The 22,741-nt window shown below is 49.0% G+C and overlaps 1 protein-coding gene across 2 annotated transcripts in view; it reads left to right on the forward strand.

Moving 5' to 3' along the window:
- Positions 1–1,460: 1,460 nt before the first annotated feature.
- ELP3 (elongator acetyltransferase complex subunit 3) overlaps positions 1,461–22,741 on the forward strand; it is a 75,484-nt gene continuing 54,203 nt past the window's right edge. For both annotated transcript variants that reach the window (XM_082302317.1, XM_082302318.1), the window contains exons 1-7: positions 1,461–1,538; positions 2,906–3,005; positions 3,727–3,865; positions 4,532–4,602; positions 6,620–6,683; positions 7,838–7,906; positions 8,695–8,849. In XM_082302317.1, the coding sequence (XP_082158443.1) occupies positions 1,511–1,538; positions 2,906–3,005; positions 3,727–3,865; positions 4,532–4,602; positions 6,620–6,683; positions 7,838–7,906; positions 8,695–8,849 (626 nt within the window). In that variant the 5' untranslated portion in view covers positions 1,461–1,510. The remainder of the gene's footprint in view (positions 1,539–2,905; positions 3,006–3,726; positions 3,866–4,531; positions 4,603–6,619; positions 6,684–7,837; positions 7,907–8,694; positions 8,850–22,741) is intronic.

Here is a 22,741-nt window from a genome sequence, read left to right on the forward strand (position 1 = left end):
GGGGGTCTGTGAGTCCGAGATTCTGTGGCTGTGGGAGTCTGTGCTTCGTGATTTCCTGAGTCGGTGATTCCATGATGCTGTGATTCTCTTGATTCTCTGATTCTCTAGTTCTGTGAATCTGTGGGTCTGCAATTCTGTCATTCCACGGGTTTGTGAGTCTGGAATTCCGTAACTCTGTGATTCCATCATTTTTTAATTTGGGGGTTCCATGACTCTGTGATTCTGTGACAGATTCTGAGATTCTGTGATTCCATCACTCCGGGATTCTGTGATGGATTCTGAGACTCTCTGATTCCATCACTCCGGGATTCTGTGACGGATTCTGAGACTCTCTGATTCCATCACTCTGGGATTCTGTGATGGATTCTGAGACTCTGTGATTCCATCACTCTGCGATTCTGTGATGGATTCTGAGACTCTCTGATTCCATCACTCTGTGATTCTGTGATGGATTCTGAGACTCTGTGATTCCATCACTCTGGGATTCTGTGATGGATTTTGAGACTCTGTGATTCCATCACTCTGGGATTCTGTGATGGATTCTGAGACTGTGATTCCGTCACTCTGGGATTCTGTGATGGATTCTGAGACTCTCTGATTCCATCACTCTGGGATTCTGTGATGGATTCTGAGACTCTGTGATTCCATCACTCTGGGATTCTGTGATGGATTCTGAGACTCTCTGATTCCATCACTCTGGGATTCTGTGATGGATTCTGAGACTCTGTGATTCCATCACTCTGGGATTCTGTGATGGATTCTGAGACTCTGTGATTCCGTCACTCTGTGATTCTGTGATGGATTCTGAGACTCTGTGATTCCGTCACTCTGTGATTCTGTGATGGATTCTGAGACTGTGATTCCATCACTCCGTGGTTCTGAGACTCTGTGACTCTCTGACACTGTGACTCCGTGATTCCATCATTCTACAGTTCTGGGATTCTGTGACTCTGTGATTCCATCATTTCGTGGTTCTGACTCTGTGGCTCCGTGACTCTTGAGATTCCACCATCCCGTGATTCCACGATTCCATCGTGCTACAGTTCTGAGACTCTGTGACCCTCTGACGCTGCAGTTTAGTGATTCCGCGATTCCCTGATTCCTTGGTTCCCTAATTCCATGACTCCTTGATCGATTCCTTGATCGATTCCTTGACCGATTCCTTGATCCAGCTGACTCTGGATTCACCTGACACCGCGGCCTCGACAAACACCATCCAACCGAGCATCTCAACGGAGGACACTGCACACCAGGCACGCCATGGGCAGGGGGACCCGGGGACCCCAAACCCCCTCCCCAAAACCCCGGGGGGACCCCCAGAACCCCCCAAACCCGGGGGGTCCCCGGTGCCCCTCCCGGTGCGGCCGCGCTGCCCCCGGTGGTTGATGGCGGAACTGCACCCCCCTCACCCGTCGTGCCGCCCACCCGGCGCTTTACGGCGCTTTCGCGACGGCGCGGGGCGGTGTCGCTTTACGGCAGAGCTGTGGGATAGGCCGCGGGATCCGCCGGGATGAAGCAGAAAAGGAAAAATGGGAAAGGTAAAAGAGAGCCCTGAGGGGCTGGAGCGTGTCCGGGCAGGGGATGGAGCTGGGGGAGGAGCAGCTGAGGCAGCTGGAGGGGGCTCAGCCTGGAGAAAAGGAGGCTCGGGGGGGATCTTCTCGCTCTGCACAACTCCCTGACAGGAGGGGGCGGCTGAGGCGGGGTCGGGCTCTGCTCCCGGGGAACCGGGACAGGAGGAGAGGGAACGGCCCCCAATAGTGCCAGGGGAGGTTTAGGCTGGATATTAAGAGAAATTTCTTCACTTAAAGGGCTGTCCAGCCCTGGTGCAGCTGCCCCGGGCGGTGCTGGAGTCCCCATCCCTGGAGGGATTGAAAAGCTATGTGGATGTGGCACTTGGGGACATGGGTCAGTGGTGGCCTTGGCAGTGCTGGGGGAATGGTTGGACTCGATGGTTTTGGAGCACTTTTCCAACCTAAATCGTTCCTTGATTCTCTGTGTGCGTGCGGTGGGAACGCGAGGTCGGCCTTGCCCCTTTCTGTTGTTTTGGAGGGGCTGAAGAGGCAGCCCCGACCTTCCTGAGGCTTTGGGGTGCTTTCCCCACTGTTTCTGCCGGGAAGGCAGAGCCCTGGGCACCCCGGTGGTGCTCAGGAGTTTGCCTTGTCCTGACTCCCGGGGGCAGAGTGGGGAGTCCCGGTGTTAACTGGGCTTTTCCCTTAAATCAGAGTGGGACAAAAACTGGGAACGGGATATTGGGCAGCAGAGATGGTGCAGCAGCCTGGTCTGCCCTGACCAACCCTGCAGAGAGAGAGAGAGAGAGAACAGATGGGAATAGCTGAGGAAGCTGTGCCAGGGAGGTTTGGGTTGGATTTTAGGAAAATATTCTTCCCCCAGAGGGTGGTCAGGCACTGGAGCAGCTCCCCAGGGAATGGTGATGTTCCCAAGGCTGCCAGAGCTCCAGGAGCGTTTGGACAACGCTCTCAGGGATGCACGGGGTGGGAATTTTGGGGTGTCTGTGCAGGGCCAGGAGCTGGGCTGGATGATCCTGGCAGGTCCCTTCCAAGCCAGAACATTCCATGGTTCTGTGATTTTAGGGAACGCAGGTTGTTGGCGACAGGAAACGCTCCTGCCACGTTCTGTGGGAGGCTGGGGAGGTCCTGGGATGGAATTCCCAGAGAAGCTCGGGCTGCCCCTGGATCCCTGGAATGTCCAAGGCCGGGTTGGGCAGGGTTTGGAGCGGCCTGGGACAGTGGGAGGTGTCAGGTTTGGATTGAGATGAGCTTTAAATTCCCTTCCCACCCAAACCATTCCACAGTTCCGTGACAGGAATCGAGGGCAGGTGCCCCTGGGTTGTCCCAGGTGGGAAAATCTCTGACTCCTCGCTGTTTTTGCTCTGTTCCCGTTCCAGGGGAGCTCAGCCAGGCCGAGCTGATGGTGATGACCATTGCTGACATCATAAAGCAGCTCCTCGAGGCTCACGAGCAAGGGAAGGATGTGGATCTCAACAAGTGAGTGCCTCTGGAGCTGATCCATCAGGGATGGGCACATCCTGTGCTTTCTGTGACACCCAGCTTTCATTTTCACACCATTTCTCTCCCATTTTCTGATCATAAAATCAGGAAGTTCTGGGCTGATTTGCTACTGAGTCCCAAAATGGGTGGGATTGCTGAAAAACTCCAAGAAACTCTCACTGCCATCCTTCAGTAGTCCCAAATCCACCAGGAAAAGGAAATGTTAACGTAGGAATAATATTCAATCAGATTTTTTTAGGCTTAAACAACACATGAAGTTGTTGTTTACAGAAACTTCTTGCTCCTTTATTTATGTGGGGTAATAAAACCTGAATTTGCCTCACTTTTTCCGCTTCATCCTAAACTTTTTGTTGGAAATACCTGCCAGGAATTGCCTTGGAGATGAGCTCAGCTACAGGCTGGCTGTGTAAGGCTTCAACACATGAGTCAAACCCCTGGAAATGGACAAGCCAGAGCCTTGGCAGCCTGCACAAAGTTAGGATGAAGCCATATTTGGGAGGAAAAGGTGCAGAAAATAAAAAGAACTAAAAATCGCTGGCGGGTGTGGGTTTGTTTTTGGTCCCTTAATACACAGTGCAGCTGTTAGCTGCTTTAATACTTTGTCTGCAGAGCAAAACTGCCAGAACCTACCAGGATCTCCGTGGAACTGCTGGAAATGAGCCCTTATTTTGGTCCTTTGGGGTATTTCTGCTTGCAGGCTGAAGACCAAAACCTCAGCCAAGTACGGGCTGCCAGCGCAGCCCCGGCTCGTCGACATCATCGCGGCTGTCCCGCCCCAGTTCCGGAAGGTTCTGCTCCCAAAGCTCAAGGCCAAGCCCATCAGGACGGCCAGTGGGGTGAGCACAGCCACCATCCCTCCTTCCCCCGCCATCCTCCCTGCTCCCAGCCCCAAACTGGGTCGGATTCCTGCCCAAAACCGGGATGGGGAATGCCCGGTGGCGTCGGCACGTTCCAGGTTGCCTTTTCTGTGCCCTTGTGCCCGCAGGGGTGTGGCTTTGAAAGGATTTGGGGGAAGGTTCCTTCCTTGGAGGTTTCCCTGTGGCTGCTGCATCCTTGGAAGTGTCCAAGGAAAGGCTGGACAGGGCTTGGAGCAAAGTGGGGTAGTGGAAGGTGTCGGGGTTGGAACGGGATGGGGTTTAAGGTCCTTCCAACCTAAACCATCCTGGGATTCTCTGAGGAAAAAGGGGAAGTGTGTCCGTGTCACTGTGGGTTTTTCAGCAGAGCAGTTAATCCAGTTCAGGGTAAAACACCTCATTTCTCCCTATTAGACCCAAATTTCCACACATGTGGAAATACTAAATCATACAGGTTCCTGTTTCTTGCTGCTTTTGTTCTCCCCTTCGAGGGTTAACCCACAGCTGTTTTGGGTGGCAGCCCAAGCACGGAGCATCTTAAAACAACCCCACAGATGCCCCAGCAGCCCCAGCCCTGCAAGAAGCTCTTTATTTTCGTCACTTCAGAGGCAAGGACTGTGATTTCTCTCCTCACTTCGCTCCCTGCAGATCGCTGTGGTGGCTGTGATGTGCAAACCCCACCGGTGTCCCCACATCAACTTCACGGGCAACATCTGTGTGTGAGTATGGCCGGCCCAGATGTGCCCTGCTGGGACAACTCCAGGCCTGGGGACACTTCTGTCCTCCAGGAGGGGCTGGAGCATGTCCTGGGAAGGGTTTGGAGCACCAGGAGAGGCTGAGGGAGCTGGGAAAGGGGCTCAGCCTGGAGAAAAGGAGGCTCCAGAGGGAATTTTCCTCTCTGGAATTCCCTGGGAGGAGCCAGGTGGGATCTGCTCCCAGGGAACAGGGACAGGATGAGAGGGAACGGCCTCAAGCAGCACCAGGAGAAGTTCAGGTTGGATATTGGGAACAATTCCTGCCTGGAAAGGGCTGTCCAGCCCTGGCACAGCTGCCCAGGGCAGTGGTGGAGCCCCCATCCCGAGAGGGATTGAAAATCCCTATGGAAGTGGCACCTGGGGACACGGCTCAGGGCTGGGAATGGTTGGGCTGGATGCTCTTGGATGCCTTTTTCAGCCTTGCTGTGATTCCATGACCCGAAAGGACATTTTCCCAGCATTCCTGGATAAATCCAGTGTTGCAGGAGCAGCGTTTTGGGGCCAGGCTCCCATTCTGCACAGCTGCCAGGTTGTTGATACCTCACACATCACCCCAAAATCCGCTTTTTTTTCACCTTTTCCTCAAGGAGAAAATCTTCTCCTTTCATGACCCAGACCCACCATTCCACAGGAGATTCCCACCTTCATGGTTATTAATTTATTACCAATTTGTTAACGATCAGGTGGGGTTTGTGTCCCTGATTTGGGCTGTTGCATCCCTGGGCAGAGGAGCAGGTGGGAGATTCCAGATCCTGCAGGAAAGCAGCAGGATCTGGGAATTCTGAAGGTGGCTGAGCTGAGCCCCTCCTGAGGAGGAGCAGGTGTTGCCTGCAGAAAATTCCTTGCTGTGCCATTCCAGTGGCTCTGGAATGACAGAGCACAGATGGAAGGGAGGCCTCCAGCTGCCGAAACCTCCTGGAACAGCCAAAAATGGTTTTATTTGAATCAAAAACCACAAGCTTGGCTTAACCTCGAAGTCTCTTCCTCAGTTTGACTCGGAGCGCCTGAAATCTCCTTTTGGCTGCGCTTTTCCCATCATTTCTTTCCAAACATTCCCTGTCATTCCCAACACATCCCTGAATTTCACTCTGGGTTTATTTCAGCTGCTCTGTTTGAGCTGTTCCCGGTGATTTTGTGTCTGAGATGGCTTCGGCTGCTCAGCTCTTTGCCAGCAAATGAATGTGGGCACGGTGATTTGCTAATTAATTGTATAATGATGACAGATGACTCGGGGTGAGCTGGCAGTGAGGAAACAAATCAATTACCCTGTGAAGCTAATGGGGCTGGTTTGGTGGAGGTGGCGTTGTCCTGGGAGCTGATCCATAAGGAAAATTCCCTGGATGCTCCCTCACCTTTCCTGCTGGAGCTGAAGGAGAAGGAGTTGCCCACCCTCCTGTCTGAATTCATCTCTCTGCACCTGGAATATTTTGTTGATGAAATAACACATCCCTAAGCTCGGGGAACCAATGCAGATGAGCTTTCTCACCATCCAAATACTGAAATTCCCGAAATTTCTGGAAAAGCAGGTGCTGGGACAGGAGGAGATCCCTGTTTGACATCTTTCCACGCCAAAGGGAAATCATGTTCTGCATGGAATAAAGTGATGCTCTTGAGGGAATCGTGGAAAATACTCAAATTGTAAAGTTATTTTTCAAAATCAGTTAATCTGTGGGTAACTGTTGCTCCAAAACTCTACAGCTGCTCCCTCAAATAATGCCATATCCCAGGAATATTTTCAATACTTTGCTTGCAGAAAGTTGCTTTAGGTGGATGTAGGAATTGGACAGGTCTGAAGTGGTTTTGACCAATCCCTTTCTCACTAAAATCAATTAAAATTCCTGTTTTGCACTGGACCTTCAGTGTTTGCAAACACAGGCAGGCTCAGCTCCTCCCAGCATTCCTGGATTTCATGAAATCACAGAAACAGTTGGAATTGTGAGAGTTTAATTCCTGTTTTCTCTGGGTTTTTTTTGCCCTGCAGGTACTGCCCGGGGGGCCCTGACTCTGACTTTGAATATTCCACCCAGTCCTACACTGGATATGAGGTACTGATGCCCTCTTTTGGGGAATTCCAGCATTCCATAAGCCCGGCTTTGGGTTAGGCTGGGCTTTATCCCTACAACTCACTCGTGTCCAAGAGCAAAACCAAAACCAATCTTCAGAAACTTCTAGAGGTTCTAAAGCAGCTCAAAGCCCAGGAGGGAAATTCTTGATCAGAGTAAATAATGATGAGTTAAAATGTGAAAAGTTGTGCCCTCGTGTAAGAAGGGTCTTCAAACGCTGGAATAGGATGTGGGGAGGTTCCTACAGGATTAAAATATATAATTTTGGGGGGAAAAAAATCCCGTTTTTAAGCTGTTAATGCCTCTGAAATTGCATTCATTCCCTTTTATCTGCAGTGATTTCTCCTGAAATTTTTGTACCTCCCAGTTTTTCTCTCCCTGCTGTCTGGAGAAAGTTTAGCAGCAGTTTGTGACTGAATTATTGTGGCTGCTTTTAACCAAAAACCTCAGAGCTGTGGGAAGGATGTAAAGCAGGAAAATGAGGTGAAATCCAACTGGATTCATTTGGTGAACATTAATGCAGCATCTTTTAAACAGGAATTTTGTCTCTTGTTGCCTCTGTGATTTAAAACTTGTCCCATTAAGGAAACAGGAAAAATGGGAAATACCAAGTGAATCCAGGATTCAAAATATTACTAATAGGCTTCCATCAGCTGGTGATAGAAGAAAAAGAGCTTTTAGGGATTTCAACTGAAGGAATAAGTTTAGTTTAGAGAATATTTGAAGCTTAAACTGAGTCTAGAGGATGCTGCCTGGGTGATTTGTGCAAGTGAAAAGGTTCTGAAATGAGCAGGACCAAAACCAAAAGTGCTCTGAGAAATACTTTGTGATTTTTGTAACGCTGCTGTGACTCACTGCAGAGATTTTTTAGCTGTTGGGGAGCACTAAAAATTGAATAATTTTGGTGTTCCTTGTAGGTCATGTTGCCATCTCAGGACAAAAACGTGTTTAAGGAATTAAGGAGCCAAATTGATATTTACAACTGTGCAGAGTCTTTATTGGTGGGTTTGAAGGCTTTGGGGCAGTCAGGATTTGAAGTTTTCAGCATTAATTTCAATGCTGAAAGTTCTTTTGTTCTTTTTTGCTGTTCTTTGGGGAAAAGAAGTTTCTAAAATGAATCTTTTTGTGTTTTACAGCCAACATCCATGAGAGCCATCCGGGCTCGGTACGATCCCTATCTCCAGACAAGGCACAGAGTGGAGCAGGTACATTTTTACAGGGAATTTCCTTGGGATTGGGATGCAAAAAAAAAAAAAAAAGAGGATTGCTTTAATTTCTGGACTGGTGGGCTGAAAAAAAAAAAAAAAAATTTAAATGTCTACATTTTAACTGTGCAGCTCTCATTTTCTCATTTCCATGAAATAAATGGTGAGATTTGAACCTCTCCTAAGATCTCTTATGTGCAATAGGGGATGGTTAATAATAATTCCAACAAAATGGAGCTGAGCTTCTCTGGAATTCCTAGTTCTTGGTGATTCCATGGAGAATTTAATACTCAAACAGTGCCTTTCCTACCAAAGTTATTCTATTTGGGGGTTTCTTGCAGAGTTAGATGTGAAAAGTTTCTCGATCCTGTTCTGCTTTGATTAGTTTCCTGTTTATCTCCAAATCCATTGGAAAATTCCCCATGAATTCAGTGTTTTCTCTCACGAGTTTTTAAGGAGAGTTTGTTCTACATGGATTGAAGGAGATGCAAGGAATTTTTTTGCCTTTTGGCCGAATTTAGGTAGTTTCAGTAACCAGTAACTTAAATAATTCTGATTTTTCAGGAAAATCCTCTACTCTGGGCTGTGTTCTTACAGTAAAAAAATGACTTTGGAGGGTTTTTTTTGCAGGGGGAGGAGGTTATAAAAAACCTGCACAGAAATATTAAAGATTTCTCATTCATGCAACAACAAAAGAAGGAAATGCAGCATTAAGAAAACCAGGGATTGCAATTGGAGAAATCCCCGACTGATCATTTTTTTTCCCCGTGATATTTTGAATTTTCCAGCTGAAGCAGCTGGGCCACAGCGTGGATAAAGTGGAGTTTATCGTGATGGGTGGAACATTCATGGCTCTGCCTGAAGATTACAGAGATTATTTCATCAGGAACCTGCACGATGCCCTGTCGGGCCACACTTCCAACAACGTGGCAGAGGCTGTCAGGTGAGAGCCTGGATTCTCCCTCATGGAATTCTTTAAGGTTTAAATCGTTTGTTTTTGAAAACACTGAAGAGAATTAGATTTTTTTTTTTTTTTGTTTAAAAGGGAGTGTTTATCTAAATATATTTTGAGGCACAGGATGTTTGCAGCCCAACCCAGCAGCGCAGAGGGGCAGCAGCAGCAGGCAGGGAACGGTGAACTGGAAATGGCAGGAAAGGCTAAAGTTTTCCCCATTTCTTGGCATTCCAGCCAGCCCTGGCCCTGTCACGCCTCATCACCTTGGTCTGGAGTTGTGACAAATCCCATTGCCACGGGATTGATTCCCTGCAGCTGGGCAGGGGAGCTGCTCCAGCCTGGGAGGGCGGCCGGACGTCAGCTCCCGTAAGGAATGACTCAGCCCCGAGAGCGTCAGCGCTCCCGGCCCCTTCCAGCCCCAAATGCAGCTCCCCCTGCAGCAGTTCGGTGTGACAGGATCTTCTCTGCTCGTTTTACAGCTCGGAAAGCACGGGCTGATTGATTCACACGTGCTTGGGGCAGGAAATGCTGAATTTTCAGTGCTTTTCGGACAAAAGAAGAAGTTCGATGTTTTGGGAGTTGTTAAATGAGGCGAGCATCCCTGTGATGGTTTCACTTTGCTGCCTTGTCGTTGTGGATTTTTATTTGTGACATTATCATCTCCAAGAGGAGCGATTTTAGAGCTGTCTTCTCCAGGAGAAACGATTTTTAGGACCAGTCCTTTGTATCTGAAAGCTGCAACTTAATTTGGTTTTCCTCTGGAGGGCACCAAACACTTCTGCTGGTTTTCTTAGCTTTTTTTTTTTTCCCCCCTCTTGTCACTCAAAGACCAAACAAAAAGTGCTCTGCTGCTCTTTCCCAGTGGATTTTATCAAGATAAAATAGCAAACAAGTTGAGCAAAGAGTTTCTGAAGGACACAGCTCCTCAGGGGAGGAGGGTGGTGGCTCTAGGTTGTCCATTCAAATTACTGCTGTGATTCAGGATGTGGGTAGTCCATATTTTTTTTCCCTGCTGCAGGTGTCTTAGCTAATTTTATTGGGCCTAAAATAATTTTCCGAGTAGCCTGGCCTTTGCTCTGCAGATAATAAGGAAACTATTTCTGCCACAGCCCGTGTGACCGAGCAATTTTAAACCCAAAGTGACTCCATGGAGTCAGAGCAACACAGATTGAGCAGTGTGACAAAAACCTGCCCTGACAACGTGTGGGTTCCTCAGCAGATAAATAAAGGTTGATATTTTTAATGTAAAACTCACATTATAAGTGCTTGGTAAATGGAGTTCTGTGGGAGTTACTCGAGTTGCATTTCCTAAATATTCAAGAGGCGAGAAAATGGGGTTGGAGATGAATCAGAGCTTTTAGTTTTTGTGCTTCTGGAGCTTGGTCGTCACGGCAGCATTGGTTGAGATGGTCAGTGACACTTGAAACAGACAGTCAAGGTTGAATTTATTTCTCTTTGTAGTGAGGATTCATCTCCTTCACCGCTTCCATCAGCAGAGGCCGTGAGGAGTGAGGAATTCTGAGAGCGTTTTCCTTGTTTTATACTGGGCTCTGCCTCTCTCAGCTGACTCTGAATGGGATTCTGGGAGCCTTATTTCTTGGGCAAATCATTCTTTAACTTCAGGTTTTGTACAGAGGTTCCTTCATGTGGAAAAAGACCTTGAGCCAGGAGAGAATCACAGAATCCCAAGGTGGTTTGGGTTGGAAAGGACCTTAAAGCTCATCCCATCCCACCCCCTGCCACAGGCAGGGACACCTTCCACTATCCCAGCTTGCTCCAAACCCCAGTTTTCCCTCTTTTATCCAGTAATTTCTTGTCTTTGTCCCAGACTCGTGCTCTGCTCTGTGTCCAGTGCTGGCCTGAGCTGAGCAGCGCTGAGGGATCATCAATCTGGCGTCCTCCTCCTGACGTAATTTTCAATTTTCTTCTTGTAATGCTTCATCTCGATCAGCCCACTGAGGCTTCTGGCCCCAGCTAATCTGATAAAAAGGATGTGATTCTGTGCAGTTCCAGGCAGAACAGCACGACCAGAGCCTGCCCGTGGAGGTCGATCCCGTTCCTCACCAGGGACGGGCACTGCGAGCCTGGATAAAGAAATTACCCCTCAGACCACGTTGGCCCTCGGATTTCAGCTGATACTCTGAGTTGCAGATAAATGCGTGAACTCACCGACCAAAAGTGTGATTTTTGCAAAGATAAACGGGGCAATTTGGAGACTCTCATAGCGACTCTGTTGTGAGTCGAGGAAGGAAATGAATTCCCTGCGAAAGCGCTGTTGTTTTTAATATTTCTGCAGCGCCTCCCTTTTGGGGTAATAAACGCTTTTTTAGACTGTTCAGACAGAGCTCTTTGCTCGAGGTGCTTCGGTTTGCTTGAGAAATAGCTTGGCCGAGGAGTGCGTGAAGAATTGCAGAGCCAGAGGGGATCTTTGTTTTGCAGAGGGTGTGCAAAGAGAAGACTGAGAAGTTCTAATTTTTCTCCTTGAGAGCACCACTTAGGAATTTCTGGGCCCTTCTGGGTGCTTATCAAGCCGGGTTGTGGATTTGGTGATAAGCTTCCCTTCTCTAGCAGCAGGTTTGCAATTATTAGGAACTTTGCAATTGCTAAAGCATCGCTGGGATGGATTTTTCTCCCACAGGAGAAACTCATCTCTTTCCCCGGGAGCTGCTCCCATCAAGCCCCGAGTGTTGACTTGATTGCGGCTGCTTTTGCTCTTTCCTGAGGACAGTCAGCCTCGGAGAAGGTGTAAAATGCACATGCAAATGAGAATTGCTGCTCCTCTCACCTGACCCGTGAGTCATGAGAGGTGTTGGGTTTATTTAGCTGCCACCGTGAGTCACCGGAGCCGGGAGCTGACTTCTAATGAGGCCCGAGGAGAGCTCGCCTGCTTTGGGAAAAGCAGGGAAATCAGGAAGGGCTCTGCACCCCTGCAGCTCCTGGGACTGCAGCAGCAGCTCTGGCTTCTCTTCCTGAGCCGGGCTGGGAGAGCTGGGGGTGTTCACCTGGAGAAGAGAAGGATCCAGGGAGAGCTCAGAGCCCCTTCCAGTGCCTAAAGGGGCTCCAGGAGAGCTGGAGAGGGACTTGGGACAAGGCATGGAGGGACAGGACCCAGGGAATGGCTTCCCAGTGCCAGAGGGCAGGGCTGGATGGGAGATTGGGAAGGAATTCCTGGCTTTGAGGGTGGGGAGGCCCTGGCCCAGGGTGCCCAGAGAAGCTGTGGCTGCCCCTGGATCCCTGGGAGTGTCCAAGGTTGGAGCAGCCTGGTCTAGTGAAAGGTGCCTGCAGGTAATTGGAATTGGATCATCTTTTAAGATCCCTTCCCACCCAAACCATTCCATGATGTCTATGATTTCAGCATTTTAAAAGGCATGGAAATGATTTTCAAGTTGTTTTTTTAGCAGTGCGATGGGGTTGCCTGATGTCTGATAAGGCTGCCTTGGCAAAGGAAGGAGGTAACACTGCTGGGACCTCACGTTCTGCAGTTCAGGTCTCTCCTGTACCTGAAATTCACGTGGCAACATCCAGGTGCAGAGCAGACATCGCCATTCCCTGATCCAAAACCGGGGCAGCTTCCCCTCCCCTCATCAGTCCCTTAAAAAGCTCCTTTTAAACTCACAGAATCCCAGAACTCTGAGGAGCAATCGCAGCTCCCGACTCCGCCTTTTCCTTGGATTCGCCATCGATTGCCTGTGCCAGGAGTCCTTTTGTGTTCCCGCATTAGCTGTGACCTCCCTGGAGCTGCGAGACGGGCAGCAGTGCCTCCTGCTGCCCCAGACATTATCCTGGTGGGAAGTTTCCTTTGGGTATCCCAAAAGCCAGATTGATTTTTTGGGAAGAGGATAGATCCAGCTACTCCTGAGCTCTGTACATAATCAGAGCTTAGGGCCCAGCTTGGCACCTCTTAATCCATTGAGGGAGGAAAAACAAACCCCGAGCCCTGGCGGTTCCTGCAGTGCTTGGTTTGGGATGTGGAGCTCCCGATGCCTTTTGAATCCCAGCTGGAAATCTCTCCTGAAACAGGTCAGATCAGAGCAAGCTGTGACAAATGTGCTTTGTGTGATTATCAGAGGATGGGGTTTGTGGGAAGGTCGTTGTATATGAAAGGGAAAACTTTTTTGAGGATGATGGAACAGAGAGGTTGTGGAGTCTCCTTCTCCATTCCCACCTGGATGTGATCCTGTGCGGCCTGCTCTGGTGAGCCTGCTCGGGGCTGGGTGGTCTCCAGAGGCCTCTTCCAACCCCGACCATTCCGTGATTCTTTTCTCAAATTCCCACGTTAATTTCAGATACCAGCAATTCTTCCGATAGAAGCTGCAGTTGTTCCAAGAAATCGTGGTAGCTGGAGGCAGAGGGTGGAGTTAGGTGGGATATTGGGAGTGAATTCTTGGCTGTGAGGGCGGTGAAGCCCTGGCACAGAATTCCCAGAGAAGCTGGGGCTGCTCCTGGATACCTGGAAGTGTCCAAGGCCAGGTTGGAGCAACCTGGAATAATGGAAGGTGTTGGGGTTGGAACTGGATGGACTTTAAGGTCCCTTCCCACCCAAACCAGTCTGGAATTCTGTGGTTGTGAAGGTTCACAACTCAGCCACACCTGAATTTGCTTTTCAATAGGGAGGAACAGACCTGCTCTTAAAAGATAACCCTAATCCTAACCCAAACCCAGCTTTATCAAGTTGAAGTCTGTTCTAAATTTCCCAAATAAGACTTTAGGAGGTTGCTGGAAGACAGAGCTTCCTGCAGTGAACTCTGGGCTTGCTGGTGCTGTACTTCAACCAAAATTGAGCCTTTTTGCTTGGCTTTTAGGACACTGTGAAGTTCTGTGGGGTAACAAGCGAGCACGTCGTGCCTGTGCCCGTATTCCGCAGACCCCACCGTGAGAAATCCTCCAGGCAAGAGCTCAGAGCAAACCCATTTCCGTGGTTTCTCCAGGCAGGGAAGATGCCGTCCTACAATTCCGGGGCTCCACTGGCATACGGCGCTCGTTTCGCTAATGTCTCTTAATTGAGCTTTCCGAGTGCTAATTGTGACTCCAGCAAAAACAAGCCAGGCTTTGACTCACTCGCCGCAGTGATTCATGCTGGGGCCATTGAAGAGGTTGCTGTTCTCCTTTTATCTACCTTGACCCTCTGCTCGAGGTTACCCCTTCCAGAGCAGGCAGCTCAACTCACCCCCCCTCCGGCTGCCACAGCTCACCCCGGGGCGAATTCATGGAATTTGGGAAGGAGAGCTTTATTTGAGAAGCTCCTTCTCTGCTTGGGGGGAGTGGGAAATTGTCCTGTTGCAAATTGCCGGGGTTTGACAGTCGGATCCCACCCCTCGCCCTGCCGTAATGAGTGGGTGCAGTGACAGGGAGGCTCTTGAATTTTCCTCCGGTTCCAGCCCAAATTGCCGGGTTAAGCTCCAATTCCAGCTCCAATTCCAGCGGCAATTTGGGCAGCAGGGGGATGTGGGGGCTCACCGGCTCCGTGTCCCCTCCTGTGCCTGCTCCTGGCAGGAGGAAGGGAATAGCAGGAGGCAGCAGCTTTGGAAATTGCCGTGGCTGGATCCGTCAGAGCTTGTCTGTCAAATCCCTCCGGACATCCGGGTGGGCCAGGCAGGAGATAAGTGGCTGCTGCTTTAGTGCCAGATCGTTCACAACAGAGAATCTGCCTGGATTTCCTTTTGTGCCCACAGATTTAGAGCTCCTAATGTTCGGGAAAAACAGGCAGATTTTCTTTGTTTCCAGCTTTGGATGGGACTCATCTGTAATGAGGCACTGGCACAGGTTGCCCAGAGATGTTGTGGTCTCCTCATCCCTGGAAGTGTCCAAGGCCAGGCTGGACGGGGCTTGGAGCAACCTGGGATAGTGGGAGGTGTTAGGGTTGGAATAGGATGAGCTTTAAGGTCCCTTCTCACCCAAACCATTTTATATTTTTCATTAAAGCCTGTTTGGCACTGAGTGTTCACCCCTAAATGCAGAATTTAAGGAATTTCACCCCAAAGCTGTCTGGCCTTTGTTGCCATCCCGTTACTTTGGCATTGCTCATTTCCTGCTGCATTTTCCAACTTTAACTGCTGGAGTTGATGTCATTTGGAAGATCTCTGAGCGGAAGGCATTCCATCCCATCCTAATCTCGTCCATCTCCTTCCCTCCTGCAGCCCTGGAATGGGATTGCTGATCCCGTTATCTGCCCTATTGCTGTTTCCCCTGCCTGTGAAACACTCAGGTTTGGGATGAAACGTGTGAGGAAGCCAAACCCACGCCTTTCCATGGGTGATACTGGGTGATTTCGGGTTTCCCAAGGCTGGAACCAAACCTGTCTCCCTCCAAGCATTCCGTGGTGGTTTATTCAGGAATTGGAGCCACACCAAAATTAGCAATATTTGTAAATCCACCTTTTATCCCGTGCTGGTGGAAAGAGCGGCGGCCTTGGCGGTCATGACATTGTCAGAGCTAAATAATGAATTTCCCTGCTTTTTCCTGTACATTTTCAGCAAATTACTGCTGAACACCTGCCAAAGGGAATACTTTGCTCATTTTTGCTGCTCCACTGCTGTGCCTCTGTAATTTGGCAAAGCACAACAAGTTCTCCGGTGACCTGCACTAAAATGTTAATGCTGGGATGGGATCCGAGTGCCCAGCTGGGATCGGCGGCTGGAGATGGAGCTTTATTCAGGGCTTGGCCACCCGTATGAATTTGAACCTGGCCTGAGGATGATACAGTTTTAATTCCAATTGTGGTGGTGATCCAAAAGAGAGAGCAGGGCGGTGTGTATGAATAAGATTCCTGGGTTAATCCCTTTGTCATTGACACCATCCTGCGGATTGCAGCAGCAGTTGCTGTTGTATCCCGATTTTCCAAGCAGGCAGAAACTCAAATATTACCCATTGCTTTGAGCTGCAGGAGGATGCAGGCGATCCAAACCGATCATCCCATGCCCTGCAGCGCTGACAGGGGACCCACGCTCCCCTTTTCCGCCTGCTTTCCGCAGAGATTGCTTTGCGGCCCAGATGAAAATGAGCTGGTGAAATAGGGAGATGTGGTTTATGGTTCCCTCAGCTGTGCTCTGCTCGCCTCATTGATGCTGTAAACCCGGAGCCGCCGCCTTTCAACAGCGCTAAATTAATTTGAAAGAAAACTCATTTTCTAGTGACATGGTGGGTGCAATAGGCGTGGAACAACAGCAAAAGGCAGGTTTAATCTTGGTCCTTTTACAGGAGGGTGTCGAGGAGGGGTTTTGCTGCGGCTTTGGGGAGCGCTGTGCCAGGCGGAGCAGGGGCTGTTTGGTTTGAAATACGTGTGGCAGCAGGGGCGCTCCGGGAGCCTGCGCTGCTCACGGCTCACAAGTTCGGGAAGTCGGATGCTCAGAACTGGAAATGCAAATCTTTGGGGGTGTTTGTGCAGCCTGGATTTGCTCTCCCTCTGTCTGGGCCTTGGGTTGTGCAATGACCTCGTTTTTTAACTCTCTCTGCACGACCTTTGCCTGCTTCATCTCCGGAGACAGTTTGTGTGCTGCTCTGAAAACTCTAACGTTAGTGGGAAGGACCTTTGTTCCTTGGGCAAAAATAACCTCCCCCTTTTCCCTGGCAGCTCTGGGGTGAGGTGTGGGTTCAGCTGGTGGGTTCAGAGCTCGGCTCTGATGTTCCTGGGTGCCTGATGTGCCCCTGCAGGTGAAATCAGCGGGGAGGGATCCAGCTCCTGCTGGGGCTGTGGCTCTCTGGGCTCTGACTGCTGCGGAAATGAGAGCCCAGCTCTGTGTGGGTGTTTGCATCCAGGAGCTGGATCCCACCCCACGAGCCTTGGCTCCCTTGAGGGCCGGGACAGGAGGAGTTTCCACCTCCACCTCCCATTTCTGACTCCGTGAGCTCGTGCCAGTCCTTGCTTTATGGAAGATGCTCCTGTGTCTTGCGGTGCTGGGGTTTGGTTCCGTTCTCTTTTCCAGATCACGGAATCACGGGGTAATTAAATTTAGAAAGGACCTTTAAGGTCATCGAGTCCAGCCATCAACCAGCACCACTAAACCACATCCCCAAGTGCCACATCCACGTTTTTGAGCACTTCCAGGGATGGTGACTCCACCACTGCCCTGGGCAGCCTGTTCCAGTGCTTTCCAGCCGTTCTAGGGATGAAATGATCCCTGATATCCGATCTAAACCGTTCCCTCTCATCCTGTCACTTGTTCCTTGGGAGGGGAGGCCAACACCCACAATCTCTGTTTTTCCCCACCTCTGGCAAGACACACAGGTGGTCACTCCCCTTTGGCTGTCTCCTCTCTGTATTTGTCTCGCTAAAATCCAGATTCTGCCATTTGAGGGGCTTTTAGCCGTGGCAGGAAACATTTGACCTCCCCCCATCCCAGGAAGCTGCTGCTTGGGGCTGCACATCCTCCCCAGAGCTGTGAGGGATATCTGTGCCTGAGGATGATGCAGTTTTTAGGCGACTGTAGCAGCGAAAAGCTGAAATCGTTTTCCAAACAATGACTCAACCGCCATTAAAAGTTGAATAAAATCATAAAATCGGGTTGGCCAGGGCCTCAAGGCTCATCTCATCCCAACCCCGTGCCGTGGAGGAGGAGCCGTGGGCACCTTGGAGCTACAGGAGGGAGCGAAAGGAGTTGGGGAAGAGGCACCAGGAGTTCCTGGAGCTGCTGCAGCAAGCCCAGGAGTGTTTTTATGGGGAAAACGAGGATTTTCACAGCCCATTTTTGAGCGCGATCCTATCGCAGCTTTATAGGTGAGGGACTTGCTTTGGCAGGAGATCAAGACGAGTAAAGCGCAGCTCTCCACTGGCAGTTTTGGCTGATGGCTGCTTTTTATTAGCTCTCTTTATAATTTTATGGATACAATTTCTTTGTTTCCTCAAAGCAGCAATCAAGCTGTTTTCCTTCCTCGAGCTAAATGTTTTCTCCGTCGGAGTCAGACGGGGACGGGCTCCATCCCATTTAAGAGGTGGAAAAAGAAGCTGAAAATCAAAGGGCTGGGCTGGACACTTTCTTTATGCAGCAACACTTTCAGAGCATGGGGTTTGGTTAATTTCCTCAGGAACAGCTGAGAAGTGGTTGTTCATAGGAATATGCAACTTTCCTTGGGCCTCAGTGAGTCAATATCAGAGCTGAAATTGGAGCTGCGTTTTTTGCAAGTCCGTGTCAGTCTCACCCAGCGCAGCAAGAAAAACTCGCATTTCAGGGTGGGTTTAATAAAAGAGGCTGTCGTGTCGTTTCTTCCATAATTTTAGGTGTAAGGGGTTTTTTTTTTCCCCTCTCCCTGCATCCTTTGTTAGCCCACGCCTGCAACTCTGTATTGACAATTCCCTGCGAAACTGTCTTTATAATTATGACCTAATGGTTGATTGTATTGATTTGGCAACGGGCAGCAGAATGGTTTTTCTTTCAAGTTCTTCCTGAAGTAATTGCACAGCAAAGCTGTGAGGAATCAAGGACGAATCTTGGGCATTTCCTGGTGGAAGTTTTCCACCAGGCTTTTGTTTCCCCGACTGTGCAGGCTGCCAGGGCTCCGGTGTCACTGTGGGGACGGGGATTGCTGTTCCTGGGATGTGTTACCTGCTTGGATAAAGGGAGAAGGGGACGAGAGGAAAACCTCTGGGAATAGCTGGTATCGATTGCCTGGCAGAGGTGGAATTGAAGGAAGGGTTGAAGGAGATCCTGCTGGAATCCACCGAAGGGACTGAAGTGGGGCTGGGAATTGCTGCTTTTGAGGGTTTGGATTGCTCAGTGAGGAGCTGGCAAAGCTGAGTAAAAGGGAGAGCAAAACGAAATATTGACTAAATGCTGCCCCAGCCTCCTGCTTTTCTCTGCCTGACAGGAGCACAGGCTGATGCTCGGTGCAAAGAGACACTTGTGAGTGTTTATCCTGGATTTCTGCGCAGAAATTACTCCTTGGATTGCTCTTCTCTCACAGCGGGGAGGCCCTGGCACAGTTTACCCAGAGAAGCTGTGGCTGCCTCATCCCTAAAAGTGTTTCTGGCCAGGTTGGAAGGGGCTTGGAGCAACCTGGGATAGCAGAAGGTGTCCCTGCCCATGGCAGAGGGTGGGGACAAGATGATCTTTAAGGTCCCTTCCAACCCAAACCGCTCTGTGGTTGTGTGATTCTGTGAAGTTCCCAAATCATTCCTGAGAAATGCATTTGGTTCTTTCTGAAACACCAGGGCTCCAAGCGTCTCCAATTTTCTCCCTTTGTGCTGAGTGTCGCTTTGTTCCAAGCTTTCCCTCTGCGCCACGAGCCACAAAATGGTTTGGAAAATCATCCTGGCTGGGGTTATTATCCCTGACAAATGGGATTTTTCCCAGTTCAGCGTGGGTTTGGTAGCCTGGCAGGGCTTGTTGTTACTTTAAAAAACAAATTAGTTTAGAAGTGCTTGGGACAGAGGTGGTGCTGGGCTTGGGGGAATGGTTGGGCTTAAAGGGCTTTTCCAAGCTCAATAAATTCCTGATTCTGTCACTCTGGACAGGTTGGCACAGGAAGCCTCACCCTTGTCTGTAGCAAGCCCAGAGCTTCACAGGGCTCTCAACCTTCTGCTCCTCTGAACCATTCCTTCCCTTTTTGTAGCTTTGTCACATCTTTCAGGATGACTTTCACGGCTTCTTTTCTTTGGGTGCCATTTTAGTGGGAATTGGAGGAGATGGGAAGTCTGTCCTTGGGAGCAGGGACAGGAGCTTTGGGATGGCTGCTTAAAACCATCCCATGGTTTCATCCATGATCTCTTTGTCTTGGCTGCAGGAAACCCGAGCTGGGATGATCAGTGGTGTGTTGGATTTCCCATACATAAGATGAATTGTTGGGGTTTTTTAGTGACATTCACATATTAATCTGAGATTTAAACTCTCTGGCTCGTGCTGAAGGGAAGCGTGAGCCCTCCTCACGTGATAAATTGAATATGGGACATTTTACAAGCACTTTGTGTCTTTTCCTCTCCCAGACATATTGCAAAATGTGTTTTGCTGATGTGTTGGGCCTCAGTTGTATTTATTAGGACAAGAATTCATTTTCTTCAGCTGCTGAAACCCCAAAGCACCTCCCTCTTTACGTAGATTGAGTACAGAGAGGTTCTTGTTTGCACAGAACTCGTTCCCATCGTGTGGCAGATGAATTCCTGCCCTCCGGCTACGAGAAATGCTTTCAACAACACATTCAGGTTGTAGCTTTCTCCGAAGCATTTGACAGAGCTCTCTAACTTTGCCTGGATCTCTAAAAACCCTTCAGCGGATTGTGGGAATCAGAGTGGAAGCTTTGCATGCAGAAATTATTGAAAGATATTAAGAGATGGATTAAGTGATCAATTAACAAAAGAGGGAGGTCATTAGTGGTGTCCCAGAGGAATCTGTGCTGGAACAGGTTGTTTTGACCTGTTGCAAAAGGGCAGGAGAAAATTAGTGTTGATATATAAAGCGTTGCTTATAAAAAGGTTTTTCCTGTTTTTCACAACAATCTCCAAGTTGGCTGATGCCACTCAATAATAAGATTTTAAAGTTTTGGTTGATAACTGTGAGAAACACAGCCCTGGTGCTTGGTATTACTTATAAAACCAACTCGGTGTGAGGAATTGCGGTGATGGGAATAGAGAGAAAACTGGGAAATGGTGCTGTGGAGCCTCCTCGTTCACAGCTTGAACCTTGCTCATTTCTTCCTTTTAAAAATCAGGGAGGAGGAAAATGATGTTGTGGAAGCAGGGAAAAGATATTTGAGAGAGATATAATAGAGATTTATGAAGTCCTGAGTGGCACAGAGAAGAGAAAAGAAGGATAAATGTTGATTTTTCTCTGACACAACAAGGACTGGGGGTATCTGGTGAAATGGGAATTAAATCCAAATTAAATCCAAATAATTTCTTGGTGCAGGCCATGGTTGGGCTGAGAGTGACCAAAAACATTCTTTGGAAAAATGTCCAGTGAGAACTGCCAAATCCTGAAGACACCACGAGCACTAAAAACTTTGGGGAGTCCAATTCCAGACTCAGGTCTCCCTAAATTTCAGTGTGAGGAATCTGGGACCTTGTGTTGCTGCTTCTCTGCTGGGGGAAACGTGAAGCTATAATTTCCAAACTGTAATTTGGCTCTGCTCACTGGGACAGGTTTGGGAAAGGCAGAGAGCTCACATAAGGGAGGAGGAGATAAGCACTGCCTTGCCTGAATTAGCCTTGTTTTGGCTTTTTTTTCGCCCCTCTAAACGTTTGTTTTTCATGGGAGTGGGTAAAAAAAAGAGGTTGCAACTCGGCTCCTGTTCCAGCTGTGCATTTTCCTTGTTGGAAATAATTCACTCCAGCATATGTTAATTCATCCTGGTGTTTGCTGTTACAGCTGGCTAATAATTTGTTGCTGAAAAAAAAAAAAAAAAAATCCTCTGAATTGCTGTTGCCGTGAACTTGATGGATGGGAGCTCAGAAAACACCGCAGGCTCGAAAAACCCAGCAGTGTTAGAAGGTCTTGTCAGGGTTTTTCTGTTCAATGTCCTTTTCTCTTTTTTTTTTCGCTTCCTGAGCTAAGACAGACCTTTCAGGACCTGCTTGGATGTCTCTGAGAGCAGGCAGTGATTATGGCTTTTGGGATAATTACGCATTTATCAGCCCAGCATGGCAGGAGCGGAGCACGGCTCCGTCCCGGTTGTCAGGAGTGGCAGGATCCCTCCAGACCTTGCCCAGAGGTCCTTGATCGAAGCTGTGAGGGAAATAAAAATAAACCAAACCACCCTTCCCTCTCCAGCCGCCGCCATTCCCTGCTCCTCGTTACAGCCAGGCGGTTAATTAGTCCATGCAAACAGCCCTGCTCAGATTAGGCCTGAAGTGTCTCTTAACTGAGCCACTTCTGCTCGTGCTGTGCCTTTTTTTCTGAGGGGTTTCAGATGGCAGAGCCATTCCTTGGGGTTCAAACGTGGTAAAAACACTGAGACAGAGAAGAAAACTGGTGTGTTGTAGGGTTTTTATCTCAGAGTGGAGTTAAAACGTGGTAAAAACATTGAGAAAGAGAAGAAAACTGGTGTGGTTCAGGGTTTTTACCTCCGAATGGATGAGGCCTGAAGGTTCTCTTAACTCAGCCACTTCTGCTCATACTGTGCCTTTTTTTCAGAGGGTTTTTGGGGGCCAGAGCCATTTTTGGGGGCTAAAATGAGGTAAAAACACTAAGAAAGAGAAAGAAAACAGGTGTGGTTCAGGGTTTTTACCTCCAAACGGGTTAGGCCTGAAGTTTCTCTTAACTCAGCCACTTCTGCTCATACTGTGCCTTTTTTTCAGAGGGTTTTTAGGTGGGAGAGCCATTCCTTGGGGTTCAAACGTGGTAAAAACATTAAGAAAGATAAGAAAATGGGTGTGTTTTAAGGTTTTTACCTCAGAATGGATGAGGCCTGAAGTTTCTCTTAACTCAGCCACTTTGGCTCATGCTGTGCCTTTTTTTCTGAGGGGTTTCGGATGGCAGAGCCATTCCTTGGGGCTCAAACGTGGTAAAAACACTGAGACAGAGAAGAAAACTGGTGTGTTGTAGGGTTTTTACCTCAGAGTGGAGTTAAAACGTGGTAAAAACATTGAGAAAGAGAAGAAAACTGGTGTGGTTCAGGGTTTTTACCTCCGAATGGATGAGGCCTGAAGGTTCTCTTAACTCAGCCACTTCTGCTCATGCTGTGCCTTTTTATCTGAGGGATTTTAGGTGGGAGAGCCATTCCATGGGGTTCAAACGTGGTAAAAACATTAAGAAAGATAAGAAAATGGGTGTGTTTTAAGGTTTTTACCTCAGAATGGATGAGGCCTGAAGTTTCTCTTAACTCAGCCACTTCTGCTCATGCTGTGCCTTTTTTTCTGAGGGGTTTCAGATGGCAGAGCCATTCCTTGGGGTTCAAACGTGGTAAAAACACTGAGACAGAGAAGAAAACTGGTGTGTTGTAGGGTTTTTATCTCA

Source organism: Coloeus monedula (assembly GCF_965178545.1).
Source record: "Coloeus monedula genome assembly, chromosome: 2".
In the NCBI taxonomy this organism is placed as follows: domain Eukaryota; kingdom Metazoa; phylum Chordata; class Aves; order Passeriformes; family Corvidae; genus Coloeus; species Coloeus monedula.